Here is a 23959-nt window from a genome sequence, read left to right as displayed (position 1 = left end):
TTCCTGACTTAGTCGTTCAGTCAGCATAACATCACAGCCCTGCTGTTTGAAATCCCTGCTGCATTTGGAGAAGTGATGTCTTGGCATCTGGCCTACTTCCCTAGAACACGATGTGCCACTGTCGACATGGGCCAGGCATTCCAGCTGACAATATGCTCATCTGTCTCATTCCCAGCATTGAACGCTCAGTGGCTAGCGAAATTAGAGTGGAAAGCCCAGCTTCCCATCATTTGCTGTGTTTCCTGCCCAAGCACATTACTTTTACCAAGTCCCTTGGGAATAACTTGATCAGATTAGCATGTGGTTAGCCAATAGCAACTGGAAGGACTCTCCACGTGTTACTTTGTTGCGTTATTAGGAACTGTGTCTGGGAAGACCTGCCCAGTGCTTGCTACTCATGTTCCTTTGTGTTCCTGTGTTCTAATTCATGAGAGGAGATGAGCACAGACTGTGCGGGCAACTCCACCTGCCCTGTCAACAGTACGGAGGAAGACCCGCCCGTGGGAATGGAGGGCCATGCGAATCTAAAGCTGCTTTTTACAGTGCTCTCGGCTGTGATGGTGGGTTTGGTCATGTTCTCTTTTGGATGTTCTGTGGAGAGTCAGAAGCTCTGGTTGCACCTCAGAAGACCCTGGGGCATCGCAGTGGGCCTGCTTTCCCAGTTTGGACTTATGCCTCTGACAGCTTATCTGTTAGCCATTGGCTTCGGTCTGAAACCATTCCAAGCTATTGCTGTCCTCATGATGGGGAGCTGCCCTGGGGGCACCATCTCTAATGTTCTCACCTTCTGGGTTGATGGAGATATGGATCTCAGGTAAGTCGACAGAAGGGAAGCTCTGCAGGGTTGCCCCATCTCTGTCTGGGAGTCTGGGGCACACAGTTGTGCTTAAAGAAAAGATTTAAGCAATCTCTGGGTAGCTCTGAGTGGGAAGTACTTCAAACATCACTGAGCCTTGGACAGACTCTCTGAGCCCGAGCTCGCTCTGCTGTGATTAGCTAGCTTCTGCTTTCATGGCAGCCTTTTCTATCCTGAGCAAGCACTTGGTTCGTATGCAGTAAGGACCTCTCCTAAGCATAGACTCGTCCCATGCCTTTTGGCATCTCTAACAATAATTTCCCAGGACGTCACCAATTATCCCACACAGCTGATGCTAATGGTGGTGGTGGCAGCAAGAGATATCAACCAAATGAAACCCACCTGGCTCTTTTTCGTTTTCTTTTTTTGGTCTCTCTTTATCTACTTCGCTCTCAGCAGTGTTTCCAAAATATCCTTGTTTCGAGGTAACGTTTTAGGTCCATGCACAAGGACTCTGGAGTACCTGATAGATGTGACTGGTGTGATTTAGGGAGCACTTGGAACCCCAGGATGAAAAACACCTTGTTGCCTTTGCTTCCTAGGTTTAAGCCAGAGCTGATTCCTGCTATGGGGTAGATCAATAGTCCAGGAGAAATTGAACTTTACCATTTACTCAAATGTTAACAAGGGTGAATGAATCACAATTTTGAAGTCAAATATTTTGATGGGAAAGAGGGAAAGAGAAGAGCCTTTGAAGAAAGACTAGATGAGTCAGTATTGGGGGAGGGGGATGGAGAGTTAAAAACAATGGTCTTTCTAGATTCTTTGCTTGTAAGTGCGCTTAAATCCTGCCTGGAGAAAATGCACCATATAAATTTAAATCTTTGCATGTACACACCATTGGAGATTTACCCCAGGATGAATGAATGAATGAATGAATGAATGAATGGAGTCAGCAGTTGTGACTGAAATGGGAGTTGACATCAGTGAGTCAGCTTCAGTTTTGGTTTCTAGTTCTCTTGCACATACTGAATATTTCGTATATGGAACAGATTTCACTTATACATTTTAATAGGTGCATACCACATAGACAGGTAATTAACCTGTCTTGTATGGTAATGACTCTTAGTCACTCACTTACAAGAGACTCAAAAGGAAATTCTTGATTACCTTGTATCTCCACTCCTAATGCCCCTTACTTGAAGTTCAATGAAGTTGTCCATCAACACTCACCTGACAGTGATGAAGTCCAGGCCCTGAGGACTTCTGGAAAGAAAGGAAACTGGTATTCAGAGGTCCTGGGGAGGTGTGGGCTTCACCTTCTCCCGGATTCTCATAGTCACCTTGTAAGTGACCTTTTATTATTCTGAAAGAAAAAAAAAAGATTCAAGTCAGTTTAGTAGCTCAGCAATAGCTGCAAAGAATAGAGCAGAGCTCACGCTGGAATTTGCATCGGTTTTATATCTGTTTGTAACTTAGTTTTCCCCATGACGTTTGGCAGCACAACTGCATCATCTGGAGTAAGATCTGAAGTCTTTAGCAGTGTTTTGAAACACTTCTGCGTAAGAGAATATTTATCACCAGTACCCCTGCTTCATCTTCGTTGTCACAAACACACTAATGAACAGAAAGTGTGTGGAAGAAACCTTTTGTTTCTTGTTACCAACTGTTTATTTTGCTTTTGTTTTATTGAGACAAGGTCTCATATAGCCCAGCCCGGCTTTGAACTCCTGCTCTTGTTGTCTCCAATTCCCTAGTGCTGGGATTACAGGTGTGTACTACCATGTCTGGCACCAACTCTGTCCTCAGTAGGCTTTGTTGTGCTTGTTTTGGGATTTTGGGGTTTTGTTTGTTTGTTTTTGTTTTTGAGGCAGGGTTTCTCTGTGTAGTCCTGGCTGTTCCCAAGCTCACTTTGCTCGAACTCAGAGATACTTCTGCCTCTAGAGTGCCAGGATTAAAGGTGTGTGCCATCCTGTCTGGCTTAATCAGTTTTAAACTTAAAAAAAAAAGTATTCACTTATTTTAATGTATGTGGATGTTTTTCTTGCATGTATGTTTGTGCACCACATGCATATCAGGTTCCAAATGAAGCCAGAAAAGGGTATTGAATTCTCTGGAACTGGAGTTATAGATGGCTGTTTGCCACCATATGGGTTTTAGGGATGGAACCTAGGTCCTCTGGAAGAACAGTCAGTGCTCTTACCACTGAGCCATCTCTCCAGCCCTACCATTTAGATGTGATTAAAGTAACACACGCACATATGACACAGAGCCAGTACACAGTAGGCATTCAGTAAACGTTAGGTGTTTTCTTTGGCAAGTACTCCACCATTTCGTGCCTATATCCTGTGCTTTTTTTTTTTTTTTCCTAAATTTTGATTTTGAGTTTCCTAAACACAATTTGTTGGTGTATTTTGAGATAGGGTCTTTCAGTGTTGCCCAGGTAGGTCTCAAATTCAATAGCCTAGACTGGCATTGAGATGATAACAATCTCTCTCTCTCTCTCTCTCTCTCTCTCTCTCTCTCTCCCTCTCTCCCTCTCTCTCCCTTTCTCTTGACAGGGTTTCCCTGTGTAGCCCTGGCTGTCCTAGAACTCACTTTGTAGACCATTCTGGCCTTGACCTCAGAGATCCTCCTGCCTCTGCCTCTGCCTCTGCCTCTGCCTCTGCCTCTGCCTCTGCCTCTGCCTCTGCCTCTGCCTCTGCCTCTGCCTCTGCCTCTGCCTCTGCCTCTGCCTCTGCCTCTGCCTCTGCCTCTGCCTCTGCCTCTGCCTCTGCCTCTGCCTCTGCCTCTGCCTCTGCCTCTGCCTCTGCCTCTGCCTCTGCCTCTGCGTGCTTGGATTAAAGGTATGTGCCACCACTGCCCAGCTCCAGTGTATACTAATTTTAGAGTATATACTAAAAATTAGATTTTGAAAGCTTATGGATAGAACACTAATTAATGCTTAAATCTCAGGAAAAGTATCAACTAGACTATTCCATCTTCATGGGTAAAACCATGCCCGTATTACAGTGTGTTGATTCACACACCTATGAAAGTCACAGTAGAGCTCGGTGGCTGGTCTTGGATCGGCACTCTCTCCACAGTGCTGGATGAGATTGAAGTGTGCTTCACCCTACATCTTTATTTCACAAATGGGGAAACCAAGGCGAAGCTCTTAGAGATGACCCCGGGTGTAGTTCCATTGCTTTATTTATTCTGGGGGTGTTTTTTTCATGCACCCATCTTAAGCAGGTGTTTCAAACTAGAGCAGTATCTATGTACTGTGCATGACAGTGCCCGGTGCCTTCCCAGCATCCTGCACGCCTCACTGTCGTCTTCTCCTGCTTCAAGGACTTGTTCCCCTCCTCACACACACCCTTTCCTCCCCGCTCCTGCCTTAGTTTTTTCAGCTTGCTCTCAGGCCAGCACTCTTGCTGTGTTCATCGCTCTAGTGTCCTGTCATCCATCCATCTGTTGCTTCCTTGGGTCATACTCTTGTGAGTTCTTTCATGGCTAATCATTGTATCCTCCAGTGTTCTCTCCAAATTCAGTCTTTCTGTTATCATTTTATTGTAAATAGATAAAGCAGACTCTGACTGTGGGCCTCCTTTTTCCCTTCCTTCCTTCCTTTCTTTCTTTCTTTCTTTTTTTTTTTTTTTTTTTTTTTTTTTGTACAGTGAACTTTATTGATGATGTTTGGATTTGGGAAAGTACCTCCATTCCCTTCTTCTGGAATCTGGGATGAAAACCAGGAAGGGGTGTGGGGAGAGGCGCTCCAGGCTGAATTGGAGCAGGGACTTTCTCTTCCTCTCCTGTTCTCACTGGGGTTGGGCTGCCCAGGGATTCTTACTGCTTGGAGGTCATGAGGACCGTGAGGAGTATCACTGAGTTGCTGTTGCCAAATTTCCTTGTTATACCAGGAAATGAGTTGGCAAAGTGGTTGTTAAGGGCGATGCCAAAGTTGTCACGGATGACATTTTGGCTCGAGGCCTGTCCAGTTGGTGGCACAGGATTCTCTGCTGATAACCTTGAGTGTCATCACAAACATGGGGACCCCATCAGCCAAAGGTGCATAGATGAGGACCTTTTCCGCTCTATCTGCTAAGGGGGTCAGCCTTCTCCATGGCCATGAAAACAACAGTAGATTCCACAACATAGTAGGCATCAGCCTTGCTCCATTTGCTGTTGGAGAGTCCTGGAAGTACAGAGGTGGCCTTCCCATTGACAACAGCGTTCCTGTTATCAGCCTTTACTGTGCCGTGGTCCTTGCTGTGTGTGGAATCCTACCGAAACATGTAGACCCTGTAGCTGAGGTCAAGGAAAGGATCACTGATGGCACCAATATCCACTTTGCCAGGGTTGAAGACAGCCCTGGTGACCAGGAGCCCAATACGGCCAAATCAGTTCCCTCTGACTGTCATGTGTAGACATCCGGTACCAGGGCCCAGCTGAGCAACCAAGCTGTTCTTTGGTGGTCAGAGGTTAGTTAGATGTGTGGACTAAGCTCAGATGGCTTCATCTGGGAGACAACTTAGTTATTGTTCACATGTGCTCTGTGTCTGTCTGTCTCTGTCTCCCTCTCCCTCTCCCTCCTTCTCTTTCTGTGTTGAGACCCAATAGATCAGCTCACAGGATTCTGAGGAAGAAGAAACATGCAAAGCTTTGTGAGGCCTGAACTTGAACCTCAATCACCATCTGTTCAGCCACGTCCCATGACCAATACAAACAGTAAAGCCAGTTCCGGTTCAGGGGCGCAGCAAGCTGATTGACCCCTTCACAGCTAGACTAGAAAGTTGTTACATTGTAGCGAACATAGATAAGGAATTGCAACATTTTCTGCAGTCAGTATGCTCTATTTGAGATACAAAGATTCTTCCTTTTGAGGGGAGAACTCAAGAATTACTAACTGGCAGTACAGTGCCCAGCTAAGGCTGTCATTCAGGGCTTACTAACTGGATGCTGACTGGCACAGCCATCTGGGCATGTTATGCAAATTATTTATTGTGTGTTCTTGCTTGCATACATATATACTTGTGTGTGTGTCTTTCTTGACACAATCCACCAACTGACCTGTGATCTCCGAGGCAGGCCATAGGGCACTGTATCTGCTCCGGCAGCTGAGCACCTTGGAGCCATGGATCTCACTGCACCCGTTTCCATATGTGTTTTGTTGCATTGTGGGACAGGGTCTAATGGAGCTCAGGCTGGCCTCAGAGGTGATTCATAGCTAAAGACGTCTTTAAATTCCTAATCCTCCTGCCTCTGACTCCCAAGTACTAAACTCACAGCATGGGCCACCAAGCCTGGCTCTCAAGTTCCCATATTGACCAAGGACTCTCTGACGTTCTCTTTTGTCTTAAGCTCATTATAAAATACACACAATAAAATGCACCATTAAACACATTCAGATACTCTCTGCCCCTTCTCTGACTCTTGTCTTCCTGTTCCCTTTCCTCTCTCTTCCTCCTTCACCCTCCCCCCTCTCCACATGTTCCTGGCCAGTCTTTCCTCCGCCCTTCCCCCCACCCCCCTTCTCACCTCTCCTTCCCATGCCCTAAATAAACTCTATTCTACACTAAACAAAACAAAACATTCACAAACTTACACAGCCTCTCTGCTCCATGTCTCATGTTTGGCTCCTCGGATGTCTTATATATGTGACTCACATGATACCTGTCTTCTGGAGTCTGGCTCCCTAACACCTTGTGGGATCATCATCCTCAGGCCATTCTGCTACAATTCCTTTTTTGTTTGATGTTGAATGCCATCCCATCGTGTGTGTGTGTGTGTGTGTGTGTGTGTGTGTGTGTGTGTGTGTATGTGTGTGTGTGTCCGTCCATGTCCTGCTTTGCATGTCCACTCCTCAGTAGCCATCAAGCTGTTTCTTCCTTTGGTTTCTTGCTTTGTGACGAGGCCTCCCTATGTCGTCCTGGCTGGTGTGGCTCCTCCTGCCTCTGGCTTCCAGAGTACTGGGATCACTAGCTTGTACCACCTCTCGACTCCTGTAAATAGTGCAGCATGAAATGGGGATACCGTTGTGTGCTTGCTTTCCAGCTTGGATGTATACTCCAGAGTAGATCTGAGCACCACAAGGAACTGGACGAGAAATGAATTGGAAAGCCAAGCCTCTCCATCCCCTACCCTACGTTGTGAGATGATCTGAGTGTATAGACCAGGCTGCCCTAAGCTCACTGTGTGGACCAGGCTGGCCTCGAGCTCTGAGAGTTCTGCTTGCTCCTACTTCCAGAGTGTCCTATCCTAATTTTAATATTTCATGTGAATGATAAAACATTTGGTCTCCTGTTGGAAGGCCTTGCCCCTCTCTGTAAGACTGCCAGCCTCATTTATCAAGTGTGCCAATTGCTTGAGGCTTTGTTTGTGTACACACACTCAGTGCCAGCTTGCTGGTGTCACGGCCTTTCTAGGTGAGCGATTGACACAGAGACGGTGTCTTTTGTCAGTGTTACTACAGTCACTATCCCCCAAATGAAAACTGTTTATTAATGCAACTCAGGACTGCTCACACGGCCTATTGCTATCTCTGGTGAGGGGATCTATTGAGGATGCATGTGTAATCTCAGTTACAGGATTCTGGACACGAGCCTGGGTGTCTGTGTAGTTCAGTGGCCAATGCTGATCAGGGAAGCTCTCTTGAGCTTCCTTCCATTTTTATATTTATTTATTTTGAGACAGGCCTCATGCAGCCCAGGATGGAGTCAACCTTGAAGCAGCAAAAGATGACCTTGACCTTCTGATCCCCCTGTCTCGCCCTCCTGAGTTCCATGATTGCAGGAGTGCACTGCATGCCTGGTTTTCTCCTCTGAACTGAACTCCTTGGTCCTTGGTAGATTTGAGGAATCGTACGTGATTATTTAGGTCTGACCTGGCCTTCCGGTTTTGGAGAGAGCATTGAGATTGAACCTGTGTTAGTTACTTTTCTTTTCTTTTCTTTTTTTTTTTTTTTTTGAAACTATGACCAAATACCAAGAGAAGTAATAGAAGGGAGAAAAGCTTTATTTCAGCCCATAGTGTCAGAAAGTGCCATCCTTCCTTGCAGGGAAGACAGCAGGAACACAATGCAATGACTGATCACATGGTGTAGACCAGAAAACCATGACAAGGGTGGCAACCACAGACGGGTATAGCATTTTCAGTGCCTTTCCCTAGTGACCTACCTCTGCCCCACCCCCAGGTCCTCTTTTCTAAGTTCTGCTGGCCTGGAACTTGCTATGTAGTGGAAGATGACCTTAAACTTCTGACCTTCCTTCTCCAATTCCCAAGGGCCGAGATTATTGGCATGTGAAACCACACCTATTTTCATTCAGAGCTGGGGATCAAACCCAGGGCTTCTTGCATGCTAGGTGAGTGGACACTGCACTGACTGAGCTACACCCCAGCTCAGACCCCATCTCCCAAAGGCTCCAAGGAATTTAACTTAGTGGCACAAGCTGTGGACTGCGTGTTCAAAACATGAACCTGTAGGGGGACATTCCAGACTCAAGTAATACCTTAATGTCATTGTTATCGAGATAGAGATACCATCTGCACAGTTATTGTAAAAATGAGAAGAAAAAAAATGAATTCATAAGAATTTGAGGCACAAAATGAGGCCAACAGTACCCAGCACACAGTAAATGCTCTCTGTCCTTCCTGGAGGCAGCACAGGGAAGCAGCCATCTCTGTTTAGGAAAGGAGAATCAAGCTGTGACCTGTCCTAGGATGGCTTCTGTGGATGCGGTCTTACAGCAAACTGGTGTCCATTCAGCTAACCAGATCATTTCTTCTTTTATGGAGAAACAGTTTAGTTTGGAGAATTGGAGTTCTTGATTTCATGGGCTTAAAAATCAAAATATCATTGAATAACTTAAGCCCAAATCACAGAATGCGATTGGCTGCCTTCTAGTGGAATGTGTGCCTCTGCCTTGCTGTGAGGGAGCCCAGGATTTACCTGTTTGCCCAGTCTCGTTGAACCTGTCTCCCTCTCTCCCATAGCTATAGATGTTGCTATTCTTCTTTGTGTGAGTGGAATCTTGTTCTGCCAAAGCCAGATAATGCCAGTGAATTCCACCACGTGAACAGTGGAGCGATCCAGCTAGCCACATCCTCTGCTGATGCCACATTGGAATTCCCTGGCCTGCACTGGAAGGCGTGGCTTCCCCTTACACATCACACAGTTTCTGTGCATCTCCAGCTTGGTTGCTGTCAGATCATTAGATCTTCTCTTGTCCTCACCACCATCGTTAAATGTATCATGGGATCAGATGATCCTGTGGAGGCCGGGGACAACAGCCTGGGGACTCGAGGTTTCACAACCACCAACACTTGGCTTTTTACAGCGAGGAATTTCAGCCTTTTGCTGCTGGAGCCAAAACCATATGGGGGTGGCGTGGAACATTCCACACTTCATAGTTCAAGATTAAACTGACGCAATGGAGAAGTCCTTCTAGGACTCGGTAAACAGAGAGCCAAGGCATATAGCATAGGTCAAGTATTTGGAAAACTTTCTTAGGTACCGTCTCTATGGAAACTGGCTTAGAGTGGCAGCAAAATCTCCTTCTAGCTTAGCAGGAAGATATCTGTGTTTTGGTTTTGGTGTTGGGAATGAGCCCTAGAGCTTACTCAGAATAACAAAATACTTCTAGGCCTTATATGGAGTGAAAGTTATGCAAGATTTTTTTTTAATTAAAAAAAAGTGTGCAAAGAAAAATTTATGTGGAAACATTGACCCTATTTTTTTTTTTTTTTTTTTTTTTTATGAAGACAGTTTAAAACAGTCTGGTATTTGTTTAGGAAAAACCAAAATTACTTAGCAATGATTTAGATTAGAGTTTTCTAAAAGTATTTTAATAAACTTGGTCATTTTAATTCATATGTAAAGGAGGCACTTCAATTTAGTGAGAAAAACTTATTCAGGCCCTTGCCTCTCGAAACAGGATAGTTTCATATCTTATATCATGTAAAATATAAACTTAAAACGGGCTGAAAATAGACACATAGAGTATCAAGCCTTAAAGAAGTACGATGTAGAGGTGATGTCTGAATGCAGGGGGAATGGAGGATACCTTCACAAGATGAGCAGCTTAGAGGACACCAAAGAACAACAGCCCTTTATAGGTTCTGAGCCAGTCTTACTATGTAGCATTGACTGGCCTAGAATTCCCTCTATAGACCAAGCTGGCCTCACTCATAGAGATCTACCAGCCTCTGCCTCTTGAGTGCTGGGATTAAAGGGCCGAGCAACCACACCTGGAAAACAAAACAAAACAAAAACAAACAAAAAACTCAACAGCTTTAACCACATAAATTTTAATTATGATAAACATCATGAGCAAAGTCTAAGATAAACGGTAAATTTATCGAGAAGTCTTGAGTCATACATTTTCAAAGTTCCCTCTGGGTAGGAAGAAGAGGTTAGATAGGTCAGACTGTCCAGGGAGAAAGGCATAGAAGAGGCTGGAAGCATAAAAGAGAGTGGCTTTGGAGAAGTAATTTGTAATAGGGTACAATGAGACCTGTTTCTCAGTACTCTTGGGAGATGTCAGAGGGGCAGAGTCCGCACTGAAAATCCAAGCTTTGAGCAAATATCTAGCAAATAGAAAATTCTAGGCTTTTGGTGCTGAGATTCCATGTTGGAGGAGCCCTGCTACAGAAGCAGAGTTGTTTCAAGTCAACTCCTGTTCCCAGTGAGAAGGTTACACAGTATCCATTTGAAGCAGAATTTTTACTCCAGTCAACCATCTCTCATTATTCTCTGACTCCTGGCTCACTCTTTCCAATGTCCCCTGTCAGGAATCGGCAACCACAGGCTCTTTTGCATCCATTGGGAATTTTATCATAAGTGTTTGGATGGCTTCTTGATATTTAATAATACTTTGCATCAGGCAGTTGTTAGTAAGTCAGCTTTCTGGTATTTTAACTTCTCTTATGCAAGCCCCAAAGTAATCTCTGAGGAGGGTACAGGAGTTGCTTTTGGTAGAGACTACATTTTAATTTTTTTTTAAAGATTATTTATTTATTTCATGTATATGAGTACACTGTAGCTGTCTTCAGATACACCAGAAGAGGGCATCAGATCCCATTACAGATGGCTGTGAGCCACAGTGTGGTTGCTGGGAATTGAACTAAGGACCTGTGGAAGAACAGTCAGTGCTCTTAGCCACTGACCCATCTCTCCAGCCACCAAAACTACATTCTTAATTAATTAATTAGTTAATTAATTAATTAATTTTTGGAGACAGGTTTTCACTATGTAGACCTGGCTGGCCTTAAATTCACAGACATCCACCTGTCTCTTTCTATCCAGTGCTGGGATTAAAGGCTTGGGCCACTGTATCCGGCCCGAGAACACATCCTTAACATAAGGACCAGGCTCTCAGTCTCCGGCTTCCCCTCCTAAGCTCTTTCCTTTTATTTCCAGCATCAGTATGACAACCTGTTCCACAGTGGCCGCCCTGGGAATGATGCCTCTCTGCCTCTACATCTACACCCGGTCCTGGACTCTGACACAGAACCTCGTCATTCCGTATCAGAGCATAGGTCTGTATGGGGCTTGTGTAACTGAGCAGAAACAGCAACGGCGATGGTACAGATAGCAGACAATGACAAAGCTCTTTATGTGGGTTTTAGCATTACCTAAATCAGTCCTCTTGGTCTCCATTTCTAGTTCTTATACTTTCATGCTTCGAGAGGTCAAGTAACTGTGTGAAGATCATGCAATGCAGACCGAAATTGGAACTCAGGAGTCCCACTTTAACATCCCAACTCTTAGCCCCTGTGTGCTAGGTTTTGTAGGTGGAGTGACATGCCCAAGGCGTGATATTTATGAAGAAGAAGGTTTATTGAGCTCAAATTGTATCTCACAATGGCTAGGCGTCCACACTCCGTGGCACAGGTCCTTATGAGCCTTCTTCCTGGCTGGAATTTTCACATACTTAGAGGGACCATTCTCATTTCTAACCATTACATTTCTCTTGTCTCTAAAATTCCTGTGATTCCCTGTTGGAGGATTCTGAGAGAAACAGTGTCCCGGGTGTGATGGCGTGTATTCATAGCACATAGTCTTCAAAATACTGTCTTTCAAATCTGTTAACTAATGGAAATAGAGGTTGCTGGGAATGGAGGAGGCATTAGGGGAAGAGGGGACTCTGTCTGATGGATTTTCATTCTTTTTAGGAATTACCCTTGTGTCCCTGGTGGTTCCTGTGGCTTCTGGCGTCTATGTGAATTATAGGTGGCCAAAGCAAGCAACGGTCATTCTCAAGGTCAGGAGCCCCTCCCATGCACAGCACATCATCAAATACAGAGACTAAAAGACAGAACCAATGAGCTGTCATAGTACAGCCCCTTCCTGTCCTTTGCTGGGAGCTCTGTCACTCCCACCAGCCCACACGGGTTGTGGCACCTTGGAAAAACGTGATGCTGAAAGAGACCGAAACACTAGGGCCTGGCATGGGCTGAGAATGTCTGGCCCCGCCCCGCCCCTAGGCTTCCCACCAGCATCTGTAAGGTGAGGCTCCTCCCTGCCATGAGCACAATGGAGCCCCAGTGTGTGGGAGCATGGGAGGTTTCTTAGAACTGGATGAAGGGCGAGCTTGCCTAAGCACTCCTGGGAACACATCACTAGACTTGTAATTGGTGTACACAGCAAGGACTGCTGACCTCACGGCACTGCGTGGATGAAATCAGCCTGAAAGCGTTGAGGGGTGGCCATGGAATGGTGGGAACCCGGGTATCCCACCTTCCCTTGGCTCATTCACAGTGCTGTCTTTTATCTGCTTGAGAAGCAAGTACCTGTCCTTGCCAGATGACTGTTAAAGTCACCCCAGAAGACATAAGTTTGTGTTTCTTCAATGCTGAAAAGGGAATCTCAGCCTATTTTACATGTATAAAGAAATGATTGTTTCGGGGTTCCTTGGAGGTTCGGTAGAAACGTCTGTACATTTCAGCTGTGGTTGATAGTTTGGTCCAATCTATGCTCACTGTCTCTACTGGCCCCTTTCCTAGTTGAGCAATGCCCAGTGAGAGCCAGACAGGACAGGGGAGGGAGGCAGTGTGTAGGGAACACAGTGCCTTGCACACTGGAAGACCAAATTTTACTCTTTCTGGGCTGTACTCATGGGACAAAGCCCCTCCTTTCCCAGGCTTGTCATTGTCACTTTAAAAGGAGAACACTCCCAGTGGGAAATGTTCACAGAGCAAGAGGATAGTATGATCATGGAAATTTTCAAGTACTTTGCCATTGATTATTTTCTTAAAAGATCATTCAATGAGACAACGATTAAGAATATATTCTATTTTAGTGTTTTTTTGTGTACTTGTGACTGTTAGTGTTAGTGGAGAAACCAGATACATTTTCTGTATGTCTGTTTTGTTATCTGTAGAGAACAGGTTTAAAAACTCCTTTCTTGAAGCAAGCATGGTGGCACAGGCTCGGAATCCCAGCACTTGGGACACTGAGGCAGGAAAAGCCTCTGCTGCGTATTTCAAGCCCAGCCTGGACCATATGAGACCCTATTGTCCTCCCCTAAGCAAACAAATTCTTTCAGCAATTCTCTGGGTTTTTTTTTTTTTTTTTTTTTTTTTTTTTGGCTTTTTGAGACAGGGTTTCTCTTTGTAGCCCTGGCTGTCCTGGAACTCACTCTGTAGACCAGGCTGGCCTCGAACTCAGAAATCCGCCTGCCTGTGCTTCCCGAGTGCTGGGATTAAAGGCATGCGCCACCACCGCCCGGCTCTCTGGGATTTCTATTAAAATATATTAAATAATATACATAAACTAGACCCTATAGTTTAATCATTATTTTAGTATTTTTATTTATTTTGAGGTAGAGTCTCAGTGTGTAGCACAGGCTGGCCTCAAACTCATGGTCCTGCTACATCAGTTTCACAAGCAGCTAAGATCAGGGCCATGTGCCAATACAGTGCATTGGCCTGACACAATGTGTCAGCTCTTATCCTTGGATTTGACTCACTTTCCCAGTAACCTGCTTCTGAAGGATTTTAAACGTTGGCATTGCTTTTGATAGAGGAAGATTCTGACAGTGAGAGCTTTGTGGGCTCTGCCTTTCCCCACCAGGCCAGAGCCCACATGTCCCTGTATTTAGATCCGCCCTCCAAGCAAGGATACATTTCTTGTTTGTACATTGGTTACTTTTGCATACTTGTGGCAACATGCATGACCGTGAAAGCAGCTTGAAAGGGGGAAAGTTGGCTTACAGTATGGTCATTCAGTCTGTGTTCCCTGAGCAATGTGTTCTGGGCCTGTTTAAGGAAGAAGAACATCATTGAGGCAAGGATGTGTGACGTGACACAAAAGAGCTGGTCAAAACAGGCAAAGGCCAGAAACAAAACACCCTCAGCAACCTGCACCCTAGTAACCCATTTGCCCAGTCCTCATGTCCTTAATGCTTTAGCGCCTTTCAAAATAATGCAATGTCTGTCTGTCTAGGCTTTAACACAGGGACACGCAGGGAGTCTTTCCTATTCAAACGATAATAACTTGTTTCCATTTTCTTTAGTACTACTGCAGGGGCTCCTTTGGGTCTGAATCATTTCAAGTAAAGACTGATATTGTAACTAGGTCATGGTCCAGTCTGCTGTCCCCAAGAGACCAATGAGAGCTTGCAAAGATCCAAATTGCTCTAAGCATCCTGTGATCTAAACTCAGACATTGGATTTATTGACCCCCCCCCTTCTTTTGAGTGAGTCAGGGAGGGAGGGAGGGAGGGAGAGAGAGAGAGAGAGAGAAAGAGAGAGAGAGAGAGAGAGAGAAAGAGAAAGAGAGAGAGAGAGATAGATTATTGTATGTAGCATAGGTTGTAGGGGAGCCAGATTAGTGTAGAGCTTGTGGGAGTCTGTCCTTCTGACTTTATGTCCTGAGTGCTGGGTTCTAGGTATATGTCACAGCTTGCAGCCTTGTGATTTTAAATCACAAGTATAAGAGGCAGTATCCATGTGAGAGAGGATAGAACACTTCTCTTAATGTTAGCTCAGACTGTCTGTTGGAAATGGGCATGTTTTTATCTTGGTAGAGAGAGACAGGGGTCTAAGGAATAGGATGTGATTGGCTCACAGGGTGACCGTGAGGAGATTGTCAGGCCATGAACAGGAGTGTCAGCTGCTGCTGTCATTTGCCCTTCTGAGATGTCAGGTTTGGTCCAGTGTGTTAGCTGGAGCTCCTGGCACCTGTAAGAGGTGGGACCTGCTACTGGGGAATCAGGTCATGGCGGTATTCCTCGTGGAAGCCCTAAGTGGAGGCCTGAGGGGCTGGGTTAACCACTGTGAGGATGGCTCGCTGTGCAGAGCCTGGCCCTGTTTCCAAGTTCTTCCTCATACACTGTTCATCATTCTCTTCTGTGGTCACACCGCTGTGATGACATCTGTCATGAGACCTCAGCAGTGCTGAGCGATGCCATTGCTCCTGGCTTCTGCATTGCAAGCTGAAGGAACTGTATAGAAAGCGACCCGAGTTGAGTATTTTGTGACAGCATTAGAAGTGGACTAAGGAGGCATTGTCAGGGCCTGGTTATTTTATAATATAATTTTATTTATGAAAGCCAAGTCCTCCAGTTTACTTCTCTACTCGAAAGGGAAATATGCTGATCCTAAAAATAAGAAGACTTCTCGTTTCTGTCCCAGCCTACTAATTTCTTACAGTTCAGCTTCCTGACCGTTGTGGAGCTGGGATTTTCCTAGATACACTAGTTCCCCATCCAGTCTTCCATTCTCTAGGTTCTGCTCTCTGAGGTACACTATAGAAAAATATATTAGATAGAAGAATTTCAGAGATAAACAACTTATTTCTTTTAAATCAGGAAGCACTGTATTTAGTATGATGAAATCTTGCACTGTCCTGTTTACAACGAGAGGTGTCCCTTCACCTTGTCTGTCACATCAGTCTGTAAATGCGGTGATGATTTGACACCAGGTCCAAGAAGGTTTTATCACAGCCTTAGGTCAGAAGAGTCCTTCCTAGATCAGAAGATTTCTGAAGTCAGTGTCCTTAGCATCTAATTAGCTTTAATCATCAACTTGACACAGTCTAGTGCTATTTGTTAAGAAAGCCTCAAATGAGGACCTTTCTGGATCAGACTGACCTTTGGGCACAGCAGTGGAATGGTTGGTCTTATTGATTGATGAAGGAGGGCCCAGACCACCGTGGGTGGCACCATTCCTAGGCAGATAGTCCTGGGCTTTATAGGAAAGTTAGCTAAGCTGGGAGAAGGAGCTTTAGGGATCCAGTTCCTAAGAGTCTACTTATATTCCAATAGTCGGCCCTGTCCCTATGCATACACTGGCAACTGTAATTGGACCTCATGAGTTTAAGAAAAGAGAACACATGAAATGGAGCAGGAATAGTGGTAGTGAGATAGAAAGTACTGAAGAGGAGAACATGGGGAGGGATTTGATTAAGGCCCATTGTAGAGATGTACAAATTCCCAATAAATAAAAATAGGATTAGCTAAAAAAAATACCTGAAAGTATTCAACATTTTCCCATGAAAGATTACATATTATATAATATATGTAAGTAATGTGTATGCATAATATTTTATTTTATTTCATTTTTGGTTTTTTGAGACAGGGTTTCTCTGTATAGCCCTGGCTGTCCTGGAACTCACTTTGTAGACCAGGCTGGCCTCGAACTCAGAGATCCGCCTGCCTCTGCCTCCCGAGTGCTGGGATTAAAGGCATGTACCACCACACCTGGCATCATAATATTTATTTTTAAAAATATATTTTTAAAAAGAAAAGAAAGCTAGCTAAGCATGAGGCTGAGGCCAAGCCAGCAAGCAGCATTTCTCTGTGATTCCTGCCTCCAGGGTTTGCCCTGACTTCTTTCAGTAATGGACGGAGATCTGGAAATGTAAGCCAAATAAACTCTTTTCTCCTCTACATTGCTTTTAGCTAGGGTGTTCCATCACAGCAAGAGAGAGGAAACTAGACTATAACAGCGTTAGCTAACCGGGAACCTTTCATTATTTCTATTATTTCCCATTTATTATTTACATACCACTATCCACTGGCCTTGATCAGGGACAACCCATCTGTTAATTTGCTCCTGGTTGTTAGTCTACTTCATCATAGTTATGCCTGCATAGCAAGAACATAGCCCGTGCATTATACAAGATATGACATTCACTATATCTGAGTTCAGGAACTCGCTTGGCATTGTGGAACACACTCACTGTGCACAAGAGAAGGAAGGCAACTTTAACAGGAAATTGGATCTGATAGTCTCAGTTCTACGACTTCTCATGGTCAAACCTTTTACACCTGTGCTGAGCTCAGCATCGTGGAGGGAAGAGTCCTGACGTTGCTCACAGGCACTTACCGTGTTGCTTTGCTGCTTAGGTCGGAGCCATTCTGGGTGGCATGCTCCTCCTGGTGGTGGCAGTTACTGGCATGGTCCTGGCAAAAGGCTGGAACACAGACGTCACTCTTCTGGTCATCAGCTGCATTTTCCCCTTGGTCGGCCATGTCACAGGCTTCCTGCTGGCATTCCTCACCCACCAATCTTGGCAAAGGTACAGTCACATACCCTATAAGGTGTGTGTGTGAGTGTGTACATATGGGTGCCTGTGTATATGAGTGCATGCACGTGTGTGCCCACCTACACATGTGCATGCATGTGTGTGTGTGTGTGCGCGTGTGCATGTGCCTATATATGTGTGTGTGAGTGTGTGTATATATGTACATGTGCATGTCTGGGGCTCAAATTTTCAGACCTGTGTATGTGAGACATAAAGTCTATCTCTTTGATTCACACCCAGCTCCATAAGCGTTTCTGAGGCAGGCGTACTGGCCACATTGCCGTGGCAGGCTTCGCTGGCAGTGTGGTAATTTCTCACACAAACAAAAGCCACATAGATGGGGTTTGTCCTAGTGAGAGCCACCATGGCTGTGATGAAACACCTTGAACCAAAAGCAGCTTGGGGAGGGAAGGGTTTGCTCAGCTTACATCCCACACTGCTGTTCATCATCCGAGGGAGGTAGGATGGAAGAAACTCAGGGCTGGAACCTGAGGCTGGAGCTGATGCAGAGGCCATGGAGGGGTGCTGCTTACTGGCTTGCTCATCATGGCTTGCTCAGTCTGCTTTCTTTTAGAACCAGGGCCACCTGCACAGGGGTGGCACTGACAATCAGCTGGACCCTCCCCTGTCAATCACCAACTTAAAAAATGCCACACAGGCTTGCCTATAGCCAGATCTTTTGGAGGCAGTTTTTTTTTTTTTAAATGATTATTATTTATTTTATATATGTGAGTACACTGAGGTGTCTTCAGACACACCAGAAGAGGGCATCAGATCCCATTACAGATGGCTGTGAGCCACCATGTGGTTGCTGGGAATTGAACTCAGGATCTCTGGAAGAGCAGTCAGTGCTCTTAACCTCTGAGCCATCTCTCCAGCCCATTGGATGCAGTTTCTTAGTTGAAGTTTCCTCAATTACGTTCCTTCAAAGAACTCTAGCTTGTGTCCGGTTGATATAAAACTAGTCACCACAGAGTTGTAATTTATGAAGTTAGGATTAGGGCTTTAGTATGTCTTGCTGGTCTCTGAAGAGTAAAGGCCAGTCGGGGCTACCCTGACAGACCTTGTCTCAACTATGAAACCGAGAAGGGTGGTGTGGGAGGAGTGAACTTGTTTTGCTCAATATAGAGAACATCGTAGGCCTAGGGTAAGTTTTAAAGAGATTAAATCCTTGTTGATTATGCCGGATTTTTAAGGAATTAATGTTTATGAATAATACTCTTAGGAATTAGTCTTATCATTTGGATTGGGGCATACACTTATAAACATTGTGAAATATTAAAGCTCTTAAGAGCCCATGTTGGCATGCATGCTATGACATGATGCAACCATACACTAATGAGGAGTGCTGACAGCCGGCAGAAGCTTTCCGAAAGGCGATGTGTGTTGTACGTGTTTGTGGTTATTAACTCAGTACTTTAACTCTAGTTGAGAACAGGGTCTTGCTATGTAGCTCTGGTGGCCTTGAACTCTGTCCACCTATAGATGTGTCACCACACTCTGCAGTAATCTGTTCTAGATTTAGCTTTGCCAGGCATACATGTGATTGCTGATGTGATAAGATGCTAATTGCAGTACCCATTATAAAGGCAAAAATGGAAATGATTTAAATATCTAACAATAGGGACATGTTTATTTATGAAGCATGCCTGTGATGGTACGAAGCATCAAATCTCAATGACGCCAGGGACGACACTCCAGAGCTAAACTTGTTTTAAAATTTTTATTTCTACCTTGGGGATGAAGGGGAAGCAAAAAGAATATGGAAAGATATTGGAAGAAATTGCAATTTTGAACAGGGAAGTTAAAGATGATTTCAATTCTTTCATATTTCCTGAGAATGTTTTTCATTTCTCAGTAAGTGGATTTACTTTTAAATCAGGAGAGGGATTACAGGAAAGTGGCTGGGCTGGAAAGGGTTAGGTCACTCTTAAGCTGTTCCCATTCCATCCGGGAACTCAGAGCGTTTCACAAGCACTAGGTGAGGCCTGAACTCGTCTATCCTGCTTTCTTCTTGTTGCAACCTGACAGGTAGCTGTGATTACTCCACGGATGAGTAAGCCCTTCAGGGATGATTAGGAACGCAATCAACTTCCTAGAGCTAGAAAGTGATAGAGCTTGGATTTGAACCTGGGCTGGTTTCCAGGTCAAGGGCATAGACTGCTGAATGATGGAAGCTGATGACCAGGTCTGCAGAGGAAGGAAGAACTCTTATGACAAAGTGTTCTCAATGGTCTGGCCTTTCTCACATCCATCCTATAGCCAGACAAGGATGAGTCTGGAGGTAATTGCATTTGCTTTGCGAATGGTCCAGATGAGCTGCAACTTTGTAGCATTATGACGTTGAGCTAGGAACTCTGAGGGAAGTGTACTTTGCATGAAGGTAAGAGATATACAGTGTGGTGCAGACCTTGCCACTCAAAAATTTCCTACCCTCACATTGGACACCCTGTGGCCTCCACATGGAATTCCAGCTCCAGCCAAACAAAGCGTCTTTAACTTTTCACTTCACTATGTTGGCTGCAAGCACCTTATAAATTATAAATTGGAGACAAATGGACTTGCTTGACCCACCCTCCATGCTCCTGCTTTTACTTCCCTTATCTCTCATTTTTTCCATCTTCAAGTAAGATTCGTTCCATTTTCTGCAATCAAAAAAAAAAAACAGATGTAAACAAAGTAGAAATGAGAGAAATGCATTATTGAACTCTTCACCAAAAGCAACCTTTTCTGACATTTGTTTTCCATTGAGAGTTTTTGGTGCTTTCTAGTTTGTTCAGTTTCTGGCCCCTGACTTAGTTTCCCATTCTCGTCTCCTCCAGTCCAATGCAGAGGATTGGCTTGCAGTACAAGAAGTGTCTCCTCAGGGGGCCAAGCTTACACTGTATCTGCAACTTTTCCTTCTGCCTCTTCCTGTTCTGTAGCTGCAGCCTCTGCACAGCTTTCTGGAGTCACTTTTGTCGCTCAGCTGAGTTTTTTGTAGCATCTTCTGGGCCTGACCATTGGTGGGCATTGTTTTCTGGTGAGCGTGTTATTCTCCTACCCCGAGTTCTTGGTCAGGGTTCTTGGGGTCCTGTTCCTCAGGGCATACACAGGAGGACCCGGCTACTGTCAAGGAACACATCCTTTTAGTTGCCTGAGCCTGTTCTTGTCCTTATTCAAAGGAAAAGCTCAAGCATGGTTCCCTTTGCTACTTTGTAACTCTTGAATCCTTTCACCACCCAGGTGCAGGACCATTTCCATAGAGACTGGCGCTCAGAACATCCAGCTGTGCATCGCCATGCTGCAGCTGTCCTTCTCTGCTGAGTACCTGGTCCAGCTGCTAAACTTTGCATTGGCCTATGGACTCTTCCAAGTGCTGCACGGGCTGCTCATTGTCGCAGGTGCATGAATTCCCTCTGCACACCAGTTAATTGATTAATTATCAAGCCAGCTTTTTGGTACTGCTCTTGTGATATATTTTTAGCCTGATACTTTTGGGGACTATAATATATAAAGCCAGGGTTCTTGGATTCAGTGGGTGTTTCACAGAAAATACTTTAAAAGCCATTTGGATGAGATTTTATAAGCAGAAACAAGTCACTGCACAAAACCGTCATGAGTGCTTTTACGTCGTGTCTTTCCCAGAGCCTTGAACTTTGCTTTCCCAAATGCTCAGTTGCTTCTGTGCCACCGACACTAAAACTTGAGCTGAGTGGCTGCGACGTATTTTTCAAATCCAAAACATAACGCATATACAGAAGTGTAGACACAGTGAGATTTTATGCACGTATATGTCCAAAACATGTTACTCACCTATCTGCATTATTTGAGGGTAAATCCTTATGTATGGAAGGTACATTGCAAGAAGGTGTGACTACACACATGTACACGTACGTTTATTTACTTTGGCCTTGGAATACACTCTGAGTAAGGTTAGTGATTACATCCAAAATTGATTGTACACTGTGTATTTTTCAGTTGCTGTGATAAAATGCAGTGCTCAAAAGCAAATTATAGAAGAAAGATCTTATATTGTTTTACAGTTTTGGACAGAGAGAGAGAGAGAAGAGTTCATAATGGTGAGGGAGGCATGGCAGCAGGAGGCAGGAACAGACACTTTTATGCGTGCACTCACACATGCAGTCTATACTTGCTTAGGTAGGCTGCTCAGATGTCACCTTTGAGGAGGAAGCAGAGAGAGCATAGGAAGTGGGGCCTAGCTATAAAACCCTAACTCTGTCCCCAGTGAAGTACTATCTCAGGCAAGGCTCTGTCTCCTAAACATTCTACACCACCTGTAAACAACACTCCACACTGGGTACTAAGTGTTCAAACACATGAGCCTATGGGACTGATTCTCATACAAACTACCACACATACTGATTATTATATGTTATTGGCATAGCAACAATGATGTGAGGTACACTTGGGACCAGGGGTTTCCCAGGGGATATGGGAAACTGTTCTATTAGAACAAGCTGCAGGTTCTGAGACCCAAAGGTTTAGAGAAACATCCTGCTGAGCTTCTTAGAGCTACATCCTAGCACTCAGGTAAGTACTAGATGCACATTAAGCACCTCACAAGGGTTTGTTGACTGACTGAATGAATACGCTCCGAGAAAGCTGAGAAATGAATCCCAACTCTGGATAGAAAGATCCATTCTGCATCACCTTTCTTTCTTTTCTTCCTTTTCTTTCTTTCTTTCTTTCTTTCTTTCTTTCTTTTCTTTCATTTGTAGAACATGATTTCAATATTTTCAACTGTTAATATTCAACAAACAGAATAATTATTTTAAGATTTATTTTGTTATGTATCCCTTTTTAGTTCTTATTTTATTAATTTGGATACTGTCTCTGTGCCCTCTGGTTTTGTCTGGCTAAGGGTTTATCTATCTTGTTGAATTTCTCAAAGAACCAGCTCCTGGTTTTGTTGATTCTTTATATAGTTCTTTTTGTTTCTATTTGATTGATCTAAGCCCCGAGTTTGATTATGTCTTGCTGTCTACTCCTCTTGGGTGCATTTGCTTCTTTTTGTTTTAGAGGTTTCAGGTGTGCTGTTAAGCTGCAGTGTAAGCTCTCTTTAGTTTCTTTTTGGAGGTGCTTAGAGCTATGAGTTTTCCTTTTAGCACTGCTTCCATTGTGTCTCATAAGTTTTGGTATGATGTGTCTTCATTTTCATTAATTCTAAAAGGCCTTTAATTTCTTTTTAAAAAAGATTTTTTTATTTATTTAATTTATATGAGTGCACTGTAGCTGTTTTCAGACACACCAGAAGAGGGCATCAGATCTCATTACAGATGGTTGTGAGCCAACACATGGTTGCTGGGAATTGAACTCAGGACCAGTGGAAGAGCACTCAGTGTTCTTAACTGCTGAGCCATCTCTCCAGTCCCTTGACCAAGTTATCATTGAGTAGAGCATTGTTCAGCTTCCGTGTGTATGTGTGCTTTCCGTTGTTTTTGTTGATAGTTAGGGCCAGCCTTAGTCTGTACCCCACATGCGTTCATTCTGCAGATTTATCTTCTCCTTTCCTTCGCCTGTCCCTGGAGTGTGGATGAACGTGTGGGATCCCTCAACTGTGCCTCTGCTTGCCTCTGCTAAGGTGATTTTAATGCTGTTTGTTTTTACGTCCAGCATATCAGGCATACAAGAGGAGGCAGAAGAGTAAATGCAGGAGACAGCACCCGGATTGCCCAGACGTCTGCTACGAGAAGCAGCCCAGAGAGACCAGTGCTTTCTTGGATAAAGGGGATGAGGCTGCCGTAACTCTGGGGCCAGTGCAGCCAGAGCAGCACCACAGGGCTGCTGAGCTGACTAGCCACATTCCTTCATGTGAATAGTGGGAGGCACGGACCAGCTTGGCCCTCCATCCTCCTCCGTGGCCAGTGAAGACCATGTATGGTTGGCAGAAAGCAGAGGTGTCTCCCCACAAAGCTGTCCTCCCATTGTGGAATGTAATCCAAGAGGGAGAATGCCATGCAGAGGAGACATCACTCACACTGCAGGACAGAGCTTCTTGACTTCAGGCAGGTGCTCTGGAGAACTAGAGAAGAGACACTAAGAGAATTAGCTTCGGTGGTATGATGCTTATTCTTAAGGAATCAAGCATTGTTTAAATTTGATTATGTGTGTAATGCAAGCGGGCTAGCTCTTTCTCTTGAGAGGGACAGGTGCCTTGAATCTCCTAACTGTAGATATACAGGATCGCCCCAATCTCCAAAACACCAGAGACATACGTTCATCCATTCAAGTATTCTGAGCACCAAATCACCAGAAAAGCCTGTGGCTTGTTTCCTGTTTGTTTTCATAGCTGATCAGTGATTATCTCAGAACATCTTCACACACCTGTGTTACCTACCTCATTCCTTAGAACAGTGGCTGCTTCCAAATGTTGTGTAATGTAGGACTGTAATTTATTGAAGGCATCTTTATAAGTATTTAGACATCTTCCAGCGCAGGGCTGCTGCGAACCCCTGGCCCTGACCCCATGTCCCCGTAGGTTCTTTCCTGCAGCTGCAGTGGGCAGGCCCACAGCTCCTCAGAATCCCGGACAGATTGTTCAGTCTCAGAAGGGCTTTGCTGTTCACTCCCGCCAGTCCTAAGAAATGATTGCTCATCGTTTTGACTTGCGAAAACATCTCATTAAAATTATGATCTCAAAATTACCAACC

At 44.6% G+C, this 23959-nt stretch overlaps 1 protein-coding gene across 2 annotated transcripts; it reads left to right on the top strand.

Annotated features, from left to right (window-relative positions):
* The first annotated feature begins 266 nt into the window (after positions 1–266).
* On the top strand, positions 267–23959 carry Slc10a6 (solute carrier family 10 (sodium/bile acid cotransporter family), member 6). 2 transcript variants are annotated; one of them, NM_029415.2, is made up of 6 exons: positions 267–814; positions 11196–11314; positions 11951–12039; positions 17128–17300; positions 20532–20689; positions 22923–23959. In NM_029415.2, exons 1-6 carry the CDS (start codon positions 438–440, stop codon positions 23126–23128), a joined length of 1122 nt encoding a protein of 373 aa, NP_083691.1. In that variant the 5' UTR covers positions 267–437; the 3' UTR covers positions 23129–23959. The 2 variants fall into 2 exon arrangements, with proteins under 2 accessions (NP_083691.1, XP_006535341.1); XM_006535278.3 differs by having other exon boundaries at positions 502–560; positions 22923–23882.

This window comes from Mus musculus, chromosome 5 (assembly GCF_000001635.26).
Source record: "Mus musculus strain C57BL/6J chromosome 5, GRCm38.p6 C57BL/6J".
Classification (NCBI taxonomy): Eukaryota; Metazoa; Chordata; class Mammalia; order Rodentia; family Muridae; genus Mus; species Mus musculus.
The sequence above is the reverse complement of the archived record's forward strand: the minus strand, read 5'-3'. Positions and strand labels throughout refer to the sequence as shown.